This window comes from Pezoporus wallicus, unplaced genomic scaffold (genome assembly GCF_028554395.1).
Source record: "Pezoporus wallicus isolate ANWC-B61680 ecotype Strahan unplaced genomic scaffold, APGP_CSIRO_Pwel_v1 contig_3017, whole genome shotgun sequence".
Lineage (NCBI taxonomy): Eukaryota > Metazoa > Chordata > Aves > Psittaciformes > Psittacidae > Pezoporus > Pezoporus wallicus.
In genome coordinates, this window is record NW_026638957.1 from 4,028,160 (window position 1) to 4,040,282 (window position 12,123).

General features: G+C 40.5%; 1 protein-coding gene across 11 annotated transcripts in view; it reads left to right on the forward strand.

Annotated features, from left to right (window-relative positions):
- The window catches only part of UNC79 (unc-79 homolog, NALCN channel complex subunit), a 119,907-nt gene extending 114,885 nt beyond the window's left edge, over nt 1-5,022 (forward strand). For all 11 annotated transcript variants that reach the window (XM_057413434.1, XM_057413436.1, XM_057413437.1 and 8 more), the window contains 2 exons: nt 3,672-3,713; nt 4,400-5,022. In XM_057413434.1, coding sequence (XP_057269417.1) covers nt 3,672-3,713; nt 4,400-4,600 — 243 coding nt within the window. In that variant the 3' untranslated portion in view covers nt 4,601-5,022. The remainder of the gene's footprint in view (nt 1-3,671; nt 3,714-4,399) is intronic.
- The last annotated feature ends 7,101 nt before the right edge of the window (nt 5,023-12,123 follow it).

A 12,123-nucleotide genomic window follows, 5' to 3' on the forward strand; every position in this document is an offset into this window, starting at 1 on the left:
TTTAGAGTCAGTAATGACTTGATTCACTACAGAAACTTGGGCACTAAGGGATATTAAAGTGATGCCTGTCCCTGGAAGACAGGCTTCTCTTTCAGCCAGTCCAGAATGCCCAGAATTTGACAAGGATAGAGAATGTTTTTAAAGCTGTGAAAAGAGAGGCCTTTAGTGCCATATTCCTGTCACAATTCAAATGAATACTTTCAGGGAGTTATATTTGTTAGTATATATCAATAATATGCTAAATCAAAGAACATAGTTGTTAGTACAAAATCAAGCTCATAAACCTGTGAAATTCAAAATTAAGGTGTTAAGCTTTCTTTCATGTGCAGTGTCTGGGACATGGAAGAGAAGAATCTGAGTAGCAAAATCTCCTTTACTTAGCCTTAATGTGAAATCCTGCAAGAACAATATACTTACATGATAGCATTGTAGGATTTCTAGTCCCAGGTTATGATTTTTTTTTTTCAAAACTAACTGTAGACCTGAAAAGTGTCTTGGTTTGGGGAAAGACTTGCTGTATGTTTAAAGTCCTTCAAAGAGGCAGAAAGAACCAGGAAGTGGGTGGCATTTCTGTGATTCAAAAAAGATCAAGTTTGAGACTATCTTCTTCAGTAGCTGTGAAGATGATCTGGACTTTCTTACTCCCGATTCAGAAGTCTGCAAGGATGACAATTCTTTGAATATTTAGTTGACTGGGCAGTTTTTGGGGTAGCTTGTTCTGTTCTAGACAATCTCTTATTGCCCTGCGCTTCATAATGAAACAATTTTATCTTGTGCATTAACTTTTTTTTCTAAATTTTATTTTAGATATAAGCCTTTCAAACAAAGTTTAGTTTTCATTGACAGTGTAGTGAGAGAGATTTTTTTTTTAGCAGAACGTTCTCAATACTCTATCAGAAATTCATTTGGCAGAATTATTCCCAATGACTCCCTCTTGGAACTGAGCACAGTAGCCTTGATAAAGCCTGATCATTTGACATTGTACTTACTGTAGTGCCTTTTATTCCACCTAAGGAATCAGGTGTTGTAAAAACTTCATTTGTTGATGAAGTAGGATGTCTGAGGACACACATATTTTTAATGGACCACAATGTGAAGGTGCTGCATGTGACATGATGCTAAGTGGACTATGGGATAGCTATATCAGATGGCCATTTTCTGTATGACAGCTGTGGGGAAAATAGGTCCTAAAACAAGAGATGTAAACAATTCAGCTGTCCTTCACTGAAAGAAGAGCTTTCTTTATGCCTGAGTACTCCTTCATCTCCTCCTTGTGTTGGTGCTGTGAGTTTTCCTCCTCCTGTTATTGTGTTTGCCTTTGCTATTATATTAAACTCATGCTGATAGCATTGAAACATGTCTTGATTGCTTCCTATAGTCTGTTTTCTCAGAGGATATGTTTTGTATCTTGTGTTAGACTATCTTTACCAGTTTGGTGATGAAAACAAAATTTATTTCAACTGTTATGTTTTGGGTTTTTTTTTCTAATTTGGAGTAAGTTGCATATGCATTCACAGATGCACACAAACCCACATATATATTTGATTCATTGTATCTTCCTCTGAGGGAAAGCATTCTGCTTTAAGAGGGCTGAAATGAAAGTGTTCAGTTTTCCTTGGGCATTTCTATATCAAAGGAACTGGGAAACTAGCCATCCCGGGACAGCCATTGATGATGGAGACCAGCGCCTTGGTGATTACAGCTCTCCATCTGACCATCAGATGTATGTCTGGGGAATTTGGAAGCCTAGAAGCAGCTCAGCAACCACAGTGTTTTTTCCAGAGAAGCAAGGGATTAGGCAGCTCCAGCAGCTGCAGGGTAGATCTCTAGGGAACTGGGCAGGCAGCAGAGTTGGGAAGCCAGAAGAACGCTGTGCTCAACCTGTTCTCCACCTGGTTTCCATCAAAACTTCCACTGGAATCAACATAATTCTGTTGACAATATAAACTGTTGACAGTGTGTGATGGCACTCTGTTCTTCCAGCTCTTCTTTCTAACTAGCTTTATGTATTCTTCCTTTGTGAAGAAAAGGCTATCTGGAGATTAGGTAATAAAACTCAAATGCTTCAATAAAAATTTCTTGTCTCATTTATAACTGGCAGATGTCAGAGTGGAGGGTTTGCTTGCTTGTTCCTGCAGCAGAAGGTTTCATTTCCCTGTGTCCACACCCTGGAAGACAGAAGTGGTGCTGGAGGACAATGATCTGTTATCTGACCTTAGACCTCTGCAACATAAATATCAATATGACCTAGTTTCCATGCGTGCCCTTTATAATCAGTGGAAAGAAACAGGTATTTTTGGACATGATTCATCTTGATCTATTTTAGGTACCTGCTATGGGACAAGATGAACTGGCTGTGAGAAGTGCTTAATTCTCTCAGCTGACTGTAAAAGATGTCCACTGAATTGATTCAGGTGCAGAGGGGTACCCTGAATTTTCTGCCTAGCTTCCTTCCTTGCTTAACGTACTTCTGATGTCAGTCCTGTCATCACTGCCTAGCTCCAAAGGAGCTTCATTATTTCCGGATGAAATTTTCAGTGATGTTTTGTTGATAACAATGGTGCTTGGAACATGGCTTCTCAGTATGCTTACCTGTTCCCTCCTCCAAAAAAAAACATGAGGACTTGTGGTCACTGGTCTTATTAAGCACTTAGTGTGAGAGCTTACGGAAGGATATACAAGAACTTGCACATCTGCTGCATCTGGCTGCATTCCAGCTGTTTTAGCATTCATCTATCTGTAAATGCTGAGGTTTGAATATGGTTCTTCATGTGGTAGACTAAGTAATCAGTCCTGACAGGGCTGCATATGCTTCTCCAGCAAAAGAGCACTGAAATTGAAATAACTATCATTCCTTGGGCAAGGGGAACAGCGCTTTATCTAATGTTGTCAATAGTGATTAGGTTTAACTTGCAGCTCCTGGTAGCATAATTGGCAAATTGCAAATTTTAATGCTATTTGGAGGAACATTTTAGAACAATAATCTCAGTGGTTAAATTAGTACTGGAGAACATGAATACTTATCTGTGAGGCCTGAGCTTGTCATGTTGTACTTACTCAGAAATAAAGGTTCTCTGAAGGACTGAAATACGTATCAATCCAATCATAGGTGACAGATTCACAAACCTCCTCACCTTGTCATTCTAGATAGTTTTCACCTGTTCTCCCAGGCCTACAGGCCTGCAGTGAAGCACTGATGTGATTAGTGGCTTATAAATGCTGGTTACCATTTAAGTATCTGGGCTATTTCTATTTTTAGCAGCTTCTACTGGATGTTTTTTCAGTTCTTGATGTATACCTTAACATGCAAAATGTTCACTGTATTTATTCCAGTATTGTTACCTGCACATACAGAAACACCCTCACAAGGAAAATAAGAAGTTATTTCTTTAATAAGTTTTTATGTTGTAACCCTCATTATTGCTTTAAAAAAGATATCAGTAATTGCTACAGGTGATTCATCAAGATACACACAAGGGAAGCTGGCTTCTTTACCTCAGACTTATCTGCCCCATCAGGGGGTAACATTTTAAAATAACCACATTTCGAGGTTTGTGGTTCAGGCTTTGTCCATTTGGACAGCTAAATGTGTTAGATATACCCTTCCTGTCTCACAGTAACTGGAGTATATTTACAGTCGCTTGTATAATAAACTACCTCTCTTCTTATAGCTCATACCAATGTGGCTGCCAATGATCCAGTCAAATCTAAAGGTAAGTTGTTTCTAGTACTTATCTTTTTATTCTTAGTATTACACGTTTTTCTAATTTGTGGAAATAAGATCCAGATTCTCCTGACTCTCTGAAAACAGATCATATTAGTGTATCCAGATGAAAGTCTGAAATGTGAGCATATACAGAACATCATCAGCTAAGATACTTATCCTGAGATCAGTACTGCTTTCCTTTCTGAAACACTTTTTCTTACCCTAGTTCTGTGGCAGGGCCTTTCCTCCCTGTTCATTGAGATTGGTTGTTCCCTGAGCTTTGGTTTTCTTGCTGTATTAGGCTTGAGAGTCCCCTGTCAAGTCAGGATTGGGACTCTTGACTTAGGAGGTGGATTTGGCTTCTACAGCAGATAGATATTTTGGACCTGTTTGCTTGGGTAAAACTTTGCCAGCTGGCCCTATTTGTAAGAGTGAGCAAGGTGGATGAGTGTGGTTTGCCAGTCAAGAGGATTTTGGTGATGAGAATAAAAGCATTGGGATTGGTCTCAGTATGGAATTGTTTCTGTAAGCACATTTGCCTTTCATGGCAATGCTGCAGTGCAGGATGTTGAAGAAAGAAATGTGACACTGGAGCAGTGGAGGAACTTTCTCTGGCCATCAACCGGTACCTTTCAGGCTGCTGTATTCATGCAGTAAAGGAAAGAAACTGAATGTTTTGCATTATTTTAACAGCATTTATCTGCTGGACTCCAGCTTCGGCTCCAAGCCATCCAGAGCAATGTCAACCATCACAGCCTAAGGATGTTACAGGGGTCAGGACAAATGAACAATAGCTCATCTGTGCTCCGCAAGTGGCTACAGTGTACCCAATTTAAAATGGCTCAAGTAGAAATTCAGTCGTCAGAAGCTGCATCTCAGTTTTATCCTTTATGATTCATGTAATTTGTTCCAAATGTTCACTTTTAGCCAAGCAATAACAGGGATAGAGCTGTAAGAGACCATTTGTATAAATCAGTACACAGAGTATATACTGTATCTATACTTTTTAGCCTAGGACATACTGTGGAAAAGCTTATAATGCGTGAAGCTAAGAGCCTGATCCTGCCAATCTTTGATTTTACTCAGGATCAATAGGTTCTTAAGTCTGCATTCATGAACATGTATTTGCAGGATTGGACTTAAGTCTATCACATTGAACATATCTGATCATTGAGATATCTTGTTTTGAGATGTTTCTTTATATTATTTTTGAAGCTAAGACAAAAATCACTTTTCTTTAACTTTTTTTTAAATAGAATTGTGGGTATTCACAAAGATATGGAAGTGCTCTGTTGCTATTTTTTGATGATAAAAGAAAACGGGTTTTAGGAATCTTTATAGGAGGGTGTTTTTTTTTGGTGGGGGGCAGGGTCTTTTTTTTGTAGATTCACAGCTGGCAATGCAATAAAACCTGTCACTATAAAACCATGATCTTCTAATGAGGCTTTTTGTCATCATCTTCTGGGAAAACAGCAGCTTGTGAGGAGAGTTATTATAAAGTGCACTTAGAAATAAGGTTGTTAAACTGTGCTGATTTGTTTGTCTTTTCTTCAGTACTGTTTTCCAAAACTGCCAAGTCTGATTTGTTTTTTGAAATACTGCTTTTACTTACTCCATGGATTCTGTGCTGCTCTTCTTCGTAGGTTTCGTAGAAGCCTCTAATTTTGTGACTAATGTATTGTATTCTTCTGTCAATACTTGTGAACAGTGCAATTAAAAATGGATATCCCACACCTATTCTTGATGTCTACAGCATTTATGTTGCAAACTGAACCTAAACTTTTTCATAATGATACTTATGAATCAAAGCATTTGCAAACTGTTGTATTAAACAAGATGTTTAATAACAGATGGATTTTAATATCATTAAGGGACTCAGCCAAAGCTGATTAGAATCTAAGGAGACTCAAGTCAGTGGCTTTTACATAAAATTGTGAGAGACCATGATTTACCACCTCTTGAAATTAATACTTAAATCTGTGCTATTACAGTTGCATTTTCTGTATTTATTCCTGTAATACACTGTTTAGAAGAATAACAAACCCATATTTAAGTTGTGTACTAGAATGCTATTAAATTCCTAGTCTTTCTTACCACTCTCAGAATCAATGTTTTTCCTCCCTGATTGCATGGAAGTGAAAAGGCGTATCTGTAAAGTATTCTTAGTTGTTTTGAAGGGTCAGTATTTCCTCAGTGCATTTACTAAAGAAAAAATGCGTATGTTTGCAGATAGGCCATTAAAGTACCATTATGTCTTAAAACCAAACCGAAACACCCAAAACCCCCCAAAACTAACCAACCAACCAGATGACAGTAAAGCGTGCTAGTCTGCTTAAAAGCAAACTGTGTTTTCAGTAGAGACAAACTGATTTTGCTTTCCTTCCTTCTCAGATTAACGCATTAATAGTCTAAGCTTAATATGGACCAGTATACCCAAAAGAAAATCTAAGATACATTATAAGCTATTTAATTGTAAGTAATTTTGCTTGTATTTGCTTGAAGTGAGTAGCAAGGTTTTTTAGTTTCTGGAAAACATTTATATCTTCATGTGAAGAGTATTAGGAGATCCACCAGATTGTAATTTCTCAGTGTTTCACGCACTCATTTTTGCCATGCTGAATTGAGATTGCAGAGACCTGCATGAATTGATAAAGGACAGCTTCTTCCGAGATCGTCATGGTGGTAATGAGGGTAACATTTTCTTTCTCCAGCTTTTGACTGGCTAAGGGGAAGAAAGAACAAAAATGATGTAGAGAATGCAGCCTGGAAGATTGTATGAGCAATGATTAGGGATATTTTGACTACTAATAACATATAACATGGGGCTTGTCCACGTATGTGTAGTTTAACACCTCATGAAAGTCTCGAGTGTACTCCAGGCATCTGCAGAAGTACAGAAATCTGCATTAATTGTTTTTAAAAGCACTGTAAGATACATCTTCACAGTGCCTGAGGTCAATATACAACTCAAATGAGTCACTTGTATTATCTCTCTGAAATAGCCCAGAGCAACAATTTATATTCTGTAGGAAGATTAGGAAGTAAACAACATTTGGTGTTCCCTGAAAAAGCTACCAAATAGCAGAGGCCAGTTTTCCTGCTCTGCCGTGCACCCAGCCATGCTGCATGTCTTGAGATGTGTCACCAGGAGCAGAAACCATTCCCTGTCTGATCATTGAAAGCTGCTGTTTAAGAGCAACGTTTAGGCATCTGTTGCAATAAGCTGCTTAAATCAGTGCTTGTTACCGAGCCCGACCTAGTAAAAGAATTAATTCACTGTGCGTTGAACTATGACATTTTCAACAGCATAGGGCACGTGGGATGAAGAGATGGTTAAAATCCCACAGTGGCTATGGTGTGCTGTACTGTTGGATTGTGTAACTGGTGTCCTGGAAGCGAGGGTAACCTCTGCGCTGGGAGCCTCGCAGTGCTTTCCTGCTGCCTATTGAGAAAGCCACTGTCTGAGCTCCACATAGGATCACACAAACAAAAGGCTTTTGCAGCACATTGGTTACTATCCACATACATGCCTTATCTTATACATAACATTTCTCTAACATCTCATTAGAGCTGTGGCAGATTAAAGGCCCTAAAAACACACAGTTATTTTTCTGGCTGTTTTACATGCTATGATAACAATGTGCTCTAGGACTGATGAATGTTCTGGGCCCAAAGATCCCTCTGAACTCTGGCCTGCAGGGCCTCCTTTCCAGCCGGATGAAGCTTACCAGAGCCCAAGGCTGTTTAGTCTTTGCTAAGCATGTCCTGGAACAGAGCTCTGCAAAAGGGGTTCCTGTGCTGTTCCCACAGTGGCACGCAGCTCTGGGAGACTTTCATCCACTGCTTTTCTTGCTCCATCTTGCTGTGACTCTTCAGCAGGGCTGCAGTCTGTATGATTTCTGTGAGGTACAAACCTTGATTGCATGAGAGCCATTTTGCCAATGGTGTGGGTCAGGTAATAGAAGCAGTGATGGTGAGGGCTGGCCAGCTTGGTGAGCTTCTGTGGTGTCTGAGGCCTGGACCTGGGGGGCTTTCAGCTATGACTGTGTGCAGTTTGTGTATTGTAGCTTGTGTCCAAGGAACAGGGGTTGTGAAGAGCTTGCAGAACTTGGGAAGGGTGGCTGGTTTCTCGTTCGTGGTTATAAAGCATTAACATAGAAAAGCAGAACCTGTGATTCACTCACTGGAAGTCTACATCATTAGCTACTTCCCAGTATTCTTCTGGCTCTGATAGATACCACAGGGCTGCCAGCTGACTGGCAAGCAGCCTTCTGTGCACTGCTCCAGGTAGCCTCCTCTGACATGGCGTTTAACCAGCTTCCCATCAAACCTGACAAGCCATGACTGTGAGTGGGGAGGCTCTAACTTTGATAGACACGACGTAATGCTAGGTCAATTTTCTCAATGTATGGGCAATGTAACTGTTATGGCTGTTCTACTATTTTAAATCCTTCCAAAAATGTATGATAGCATACCTCTGAAGTTTTACACACAGAATAAAGATTTTATCTGTAATAGTTTCTTTAGGCAGGTTAGCTTTTCTGGCAGCTCCATGGCTTTCATGTGAAGGCAAATTGATTGCAGCAAAGTTCTTCTCTAAACCTATGAATGCTTGCCATGGAGGAAAGTGTCAGTAAAACAGAGTGTAAAGGACCATCACTAAAAGAAATAAATAATTGATTAAAACTGTTACCCATTTTGCACTACTGAGGAAATCCTGCGTACATGGTGTTGATTAGTGAGATCCAGAGCAAGTACAAGCTGCTAGATATGTACTGAAATCTCCAGAGAGCATGATTTATACCTGTTAAGGAGCAAACCCTGTATTTATAGCTCAAAAAGAAAAACGACTGATAATGTGAAGCAACTGAGCACTGTAGCAGTATGTGTTTCTGGTGCTATCTGGTTTCAGGGAGGTGTGAGATTAAACTGCTAAACTGCTGCTGCTGTGATTCAATCTTTCTCCAGAAACGTATATTCAACACCAGGTTTTGCCATCATTGCACAATCAAGACAGTGATGGAGGGTTTCTTCTTTGGCAAAGAGGGGGTAGCACATTTGTTCTCCTGTGTTCACTGTGCCTCTTCAGTTTGCTGTCATCACATACAACTCGGAGCTCAGCATCTTCCTAAACCATGTTAGTGCTCCAGTAGCTGCAGCTACTACTACTTTTGCAGTAAGATCTCAGGAGATCCTATTAACTGTACCTGACTAAAGAATTTTTCAGCCTTTTAATAACATCATCATAATAATACTGGCATTTTCCTCCCAGTGTTCATCACCAAGCTGGCTCAAATATCAGATGCTCATCTGCCCTGTGTGCCACTTAATAACAATAGCCCAGATGTGTTTCCAAGCCTTCCTAGGAAGAGTGTGAGCAGGCCGGATTATTTTACCAGCTGATTTTCTTAGACCAGATTTCAGATTGAAAATGGTTTCTTTTCCTTGCACCAGACCCCTACGTCAGTCCCAGCAACATCGATGCCTAGATCCCAGTCAGAACTTTTTCAGCCTGTCTCTGATGATTATTTAAGCTCCATTGAGATTTGTCAGGGTGATAAAAGCTGTACAAGCCTGGAAGAAAATATGCTTTCTACTGATTTTATAAAACTCAGACTTATGCATCTCAAACCTTTACAGACAAAAACATCAACATAGCAACTACCTGCTTCAGAACCTCTTCAGCAGCAATATTTATCTGTTTCATTGTAACTACTTTAATATTTTTTAACATAGCTGTCAAAATGAATTGCAGATGATTCACCTAATGTGTACTAATTTGCAAATTAATGCTATTAAGTGAGTTAGGCTTAACTGATCTGCATTGTCCAATTATTCATCTGACTCACCCATCCACATATACAGGAGAAGTAGCTTCAGTGGGTTATTGTTCTGTTCCTTTTGAATCACAAAACAGCTGTTAGTTTTCCCCAGCTGTGAGGTTGAGATCAAACATTAGGGCTGCTGAAGATGCTTTGCTTCAAATGAGGGTATCAGAATGGGGAATTCAATAATGTTGTCTCAAGTGTCACAGAGTGGAGCAGAATGACGTGGCTTGGAAGTGAAATCCACAGCAGCATTTCAAGGCTCTGCTTGGTCCCAGCTGGAGTGTATTTTCCTGCTTACTGTGGCATCAATCCTGGTCTTCATAGGATGTGCTAGTGAGGATGTGTAAAGGAGAGGGGAGCAAATAACCACCTCCCCTTTATGGCCTCCACTGATGGACCAGCCCAAGTATGACATCATACTACTCCCTCTCTGCTCAGCAAAGCAAGAGGCGATTTGGTCTCCCTTACCTCTTCATGAATGTACAGAGCATGCCCTATAGAGACCTGAAGACCTAAGGAGGAACTGTTCCTGTCCTGTTCCAGGTATGTCGGGAGCAGCCGCACACCACGCTTTAGGATGTGCAGGTATACCTGTGCCAGTCTGAGGTTTCCCTGGCCAACTTTCCCAGCTGGTGTTTTACTGAGGAGCCTGGATCCTAAATTTCAGCCAAGGTTAGTTTTCAGGGAAGTGATAGCTGCTGGGGATATTTAAAAGCACACATATACTAGGGTTCAGTTGAGGTTTTACAAGAGAGTTCCAAAGCAAAAGTTAGACATAAGCAACATAGATAATATAATCAGCACTGGGTCAGCTTCTCCTAGGTCAACTAGCATCTGAAGATGCTGGGAAACCCTTCAAGCTAGATCTCAGTTCGTATCTAGAAGGGCATTGCCTCGCATCACAGGCATTCACCCAGTGTGCTTATCATGGCCAAAGGGCATGGCCAAAGGGCATGGCCTTGGAGGTAGCCTACCATGAGCAGGACAGAGTGGTAGCACATATCTGAGCTGTGCCTATGCTGACTATAGGGCCCGCGACCAAGCTACGTCTTGGGCAAAGCCTTTACTGTGCTTCTAGGCAGCTTGAATCAAATCCTTGCTACCTCTAGCTGCAGTTGGTCAGACCCCTCATGGAAGGATCCCAGGCTGTCCCATTTACCTAGCATTAGTTACCACCAATATCCCTTAAAAGGCAGAGGAGACAGATGGAAGCATTGCTGGGTACTGGGGAGTGAACACACCTGACAGAACATGGAGATCTGTGTTCCTCCTGAAGGTGCTGGGAGGATTGTTTGAGAGCTGTGCCCTTGTTCAGTAGCAAGGACACAGCAAGCTTTCATATTTGAAGTCCTCCTTTGGAAGGTATCAGCTGCTTTGTTCAAAGAAGGCCTGCATATGCTGTGTGTTGATTTTTCCAACCCCTAGGGGCATAACTTTTACAAGGCAATTACCTCTCTTGTTAGGTAATTCGAGTAAATGAAGTCACTCCAGCTCTAACCTCTTCTCAGATGCCATCTGCAGACAGGAGGACTGATTCTGAGCTTCTACTTCCCTTTTTGCTTAAGGAGATGGACTTGAGGGTCCCATGGGAAGAGCTGAGTGGGACTGAGCTTATTCCTTTCCTGTTCAGTGTCTCAGCAGGTGAAAACTGTAGGTTGGAGCAGCTCCAACCTGTTGGAAAAGATTTGGTGAGAACAAGTTTAATATAGTTTTCTATCAAGGGATAGTTTCAAAGATTGGGAAACAAACCTTGGATGCTGGGACATTTACATCCCCTGCAGCTAATTTTACTGTTTGATATGAGGAAGATATTTCTGCTGGGACATAGAGGGAAACAGCAGCACCTCAAATACATCTGTGTAGTTTGGATTGAGTTTAGATCTAAAGCTAGCAGGAGTCTTTGTCATGATTCCAGTGCAAAAGGAATAGTTGATTTTGTAGTCCCAGTCAACATGAAGTATCCTGGCATTATTACATAAAATTCCTAAAAGTGATCGCATTAAGCCAACAGTATCTTACCTGTGCTCTCACAGCATTCTGAAGTGGTCCCAAATCTTATATGTGCTCTTTGGTCCACTGTTATTAATCTCAGTCAAATATTACTTCTCAATGCTTTTGCCATATGAAAATCTAAAAGAAGCAGTGAAGTGTATTGAGTTTTTAAAGTGAAAATTGAACCCTAAGGGAGTCTGGCTAGCTCAGAGGACTGCATGCTATGCTGATGAATCCCTCAGCTGTTGCTGTCTTCAGGAAAGAACAGTAGCTCTTGGGGAATAAAGACCTTGGCCCTTAGAGATTTCTGGGCATTCATCTCAAAGGGAGCAGGCACTTGAAAATCCTTGCAGTCCTGGACTAAATGCCATCAATTACTGCTTGATACTTATGGGTTTGGTGTTTTGTAGTTTTAGATGGTGTTCTTTTGCTGAAAACATCCTTTTAGGAGCCTTAATAGATATGGACAGCACTTTAAGAACTACATAAAGGTAAATATATTTCCATCATTGGGAGAACTGATTTATTTTTTCAAGATAAAAAGAATATTTCAAATTTGATAACTGCTTCTGTGCCTTTATATGCTTAAGCAACAAC